The 3,066-nt window shown below is 40.9% G+C and overlaps 1 protein-coding gene across 1 annotated transcript; it reads left to right on the forward strand.

Moving 5' to 3' along the window:
* The first annotated feature begins 903 nt into the window (after window positions 1-903).
* TEX38 (testis expressed 38) lies at window positions 904-3,056 on the forward strand. The gene is made up of 2 exons (XM_089515086.1): window positions 904-990; window positions 2,364-3,056. Exons 1-2 carry the CDS (start codon window positions 972-974, stop codon window positions 2,861-2,863), a joined length of 519 nt encoding a protein of 172 aa, XP_089371212.1. The 5' UTR covers window positions 904-971; the 3' UTR covers window positions 2,864-3,056.
* Window positions 3,057-3,066: the final 10 nt, after the last annotated feature.

Genomic DNA, 3,066 nt, shown 5'->3' on the forward strand with positions numbered 1-3,066 from the left:
ACATGTAGATCTATGCTGTTTTCAACATGTTGGGGGCGGGGAGGGGAGCTGGTGAGCCTTCCCTGCTCTCCCCTTTTCTCTCTATTTTGCAGTCCCCATATGTGTAATAAGTACAGGATTCCAAAGACAGCTGCTGTTTACCTTGCCTTTTCTAAGGAGGCATGCTTGGCAACAGTTGGATACTGTAGAATACATTACCTTTTTCCTACTCAAGCTTTATTGCATTATTACAGACATGCTTCTGCAAACCAACACCAACAGTTTGTATTTCTCCAGCCTTCTTCACCATCCTCTTTATGTTGATACTGTTGGGGGGGGGACCTTACAGCTGAACAGAGGACAATGGAAGCATAAAACAACTGTAAAAGGCAGCTTCCTTCTCTGATGCTTTGTTAACTGAGATATACCAGTATCTGTAATGATAGGCATGAAGTCACTGAAGTTTGCTTTTAAGGAGACTGATATTCAGGTAAACCATTGACTGGGAAGTTTGTTTGCTGCTTCTAGTTATATTCCACAATGGTGGCAGTGGGAGGAGTTGTACTGTGAGAGAAAAAATGAAGACCAATTGAAGCTTTTTCCAAATTAATGTGAGATAAGAAAAGTCTTTGTTTTTCAGACTAACAAGGACAGAAAGTGGCCTAGGAAAATATCCTCCTTTTGTTGCTCTGCTGGCTAAAAGGACTTCTGCCCTAACCATAGTGATCTATTCAATCATTGCTGATCACATCGGACTGGAAAAATCTAATGAGATAATGGCAGCTAGGATACCTTTCTTAAGGGCCGGAGGTATCCTAGCTGCTATTATCTCACTATGCTTTGGAATGTTAGTCTCCTTGCCATTCTGTTCCAATGATGCCAACCGGAACCACCTGCTCCTTCAGTTTAGTTTCTCCTTAGAACAAAACAGAAGTGTGGCCCAACCTGTGAACGTACCAGTTTAACATATTCAAAAGAGTTTCTGTGATGAAATGATGATAATATCCAGTGGTAAGTGTCACAGCCCCATTCAAAGCTATAAGTTTGAGACTAGAAGGGTTTATATAGGTCAGCAACAGGTGTATCACACTCCAGATGTTGCTAAGATTGTAACTTCTCTCAACCCTAGCCAACATAGCCAAACGTGTGGGGCTGCAATCCAACATGCCAAAAATCCCAGGTCATATTAAGATAATCTAAGATCCTATGACGGGATGGACAAAATACAGCTTCTGAATGTGGTCAAACTGTAGTTGTCAGAATTCCTCACTAATATGGTCTGACATTTGAGGCCTGCATTTTGCCATCTCCTACCTTAAGCTATCTCAGGTTCAGGAGGCGCCATAGTATTACTGGAAAATGTCTATTCTTCTAATAGGCTTTGATTTTTGGGGTTTTTATTTTTTTTTACATTTGGAGGTTGCTCATAATCTGAGCTCTAAACTGTAGTTGACTTTGGTTCTGCATAAATCTGACACCAGAAAGGCAACATGTTACCCATCCCTGCATTAGCTTTGTGCTCTTAACTATGTGGGGATACAGATGGGCAACCTCATGTCATGGCCAAAATGCGCCCAGAAAAAGGAGCCACAAAACGTGGCTCCTTTCTCTGCCACTGCCAAAGCACCATTAACGTCCTGTAGTGGCACGGTGACGTACCTTGCCTCCATGGTGCACAAGGGATGTCGTCTGTGCGCGTGCCGTGTGAACATGTGCACATGCCAAAATGGCACTCATATGCTTTGCTCTCCCAAGCCCTAAAATTGGCCCCAAGCTGGCGCAAAGCACCAGTTTGTACTGGACCTTAATTACTGTAGATTTTTCGGACTTCAGTTCCCAGATTGCCATTCAACATAAATTGTGAACTTCAAAAGTTTGATACAGCAAGCAGAAGTGTGAGTGATGTAGCTGCAGTAGATTGTAGAAAGAGGCATATATATAGGGACTACATTTGTGGTACATGCACTTTCTGAAACCTCTACAGCCAGTTTTACAGGCACCCAGAGGGCTTCAGTGGCATGGGAGATCAATTGCTTCCTATTTTCATTGAATGCCATTGCTCCACTAGTAGGACTTGTCTAGGTTTAGATATTGCCCCTTGATATTTACATAATATTTAAAGGCTGAAGCGGGAGGGGGACATGCTCTATAAATATACACATAAAAAGAGCATTGTTTTCTCAAGTTAAAATATAGGTAAGGCATTTAATCATAACAGGACATCAAAATAGTACATTGGAAGACTTTCTACAAATTATAAATTTGAAACATCTCAAATTCACAAGTGCCTCATGCGTTGTTGGTGTTTCTACCAACTAACTGTATTGTGGGGCAAATACAAAACATCTGTTGAAGCATTAATCTTATTTTGGTCTTACATCTAGGTTTGCTACCTGCCTATTTTGGAAGTCTAGGATTTTGTTACTTCCTAGTATTTGGTTGCATGCTATTCTTTCAATGGAGGAAAAGAATCCATCAGAGACAACGTGCAAAAGCTTGGGTGAAGCAGCTGAAAGCAGAAACATATTTCCAGCATGCATTATCTCACAGAGCTGATAAGGAAGCCCTGCCTGAAACTAAAGCCCAAGTCTGCAATCCTGCACCTCATGAAATCCTACAACCTCAAGACAATTTCTCATCTAATGAAGCCACTACAGAGAGGAGTGATAATTCCAACTCATCATTTCCAGATTCAGATCCTTGCAAACCAGTGTTTCAGGAGGTACCTTGTGCTTGTGCCCTCTCTTACTTGCCACCACTACTTGAGCATTCAGCATCTTACCCTTGTTCCAGTATTCCAGTCAGAAGCACAGCATTTTCATCCCTGAAATCTGCTGCATTGAAAAATGAGTCATACAATACTGGTAGCAGCATCTCTGCCTAACAGCAAATTTATTGTCTGGAACAAGATGAGATTTGGAAATGTTTTTGATAGTGAGCTCATTTTATGCTGCTCTGCTCAACTGTGAACAATAATAGACATAACATTTGTGAAGTTCTTGTATGTCATAGAAGGATCAATATTTCAGTTTATGTAGCAAACCACATTCTAGCTATAAAAATGCATTCTGAAATTATAAAATAATA

Source organism: Sceloporus occidentalis, unplaced genomic scaffold (genome assembly GCF_023333645.1).
Source record: "Sceloporus occidentalis isolate IW3139 unplaced genomic scaffold, rSceOcc1.0.p SCAF_3, whole genome shotgun sequence".
NCBI classification, from domain to species: domain Eukaryota; kingdom Metazoa; phylum Chordata; class Lepidosauria; order Squamata; family Phrynosomatidae; genus Sceloporus; species Sceloporus occidentalis.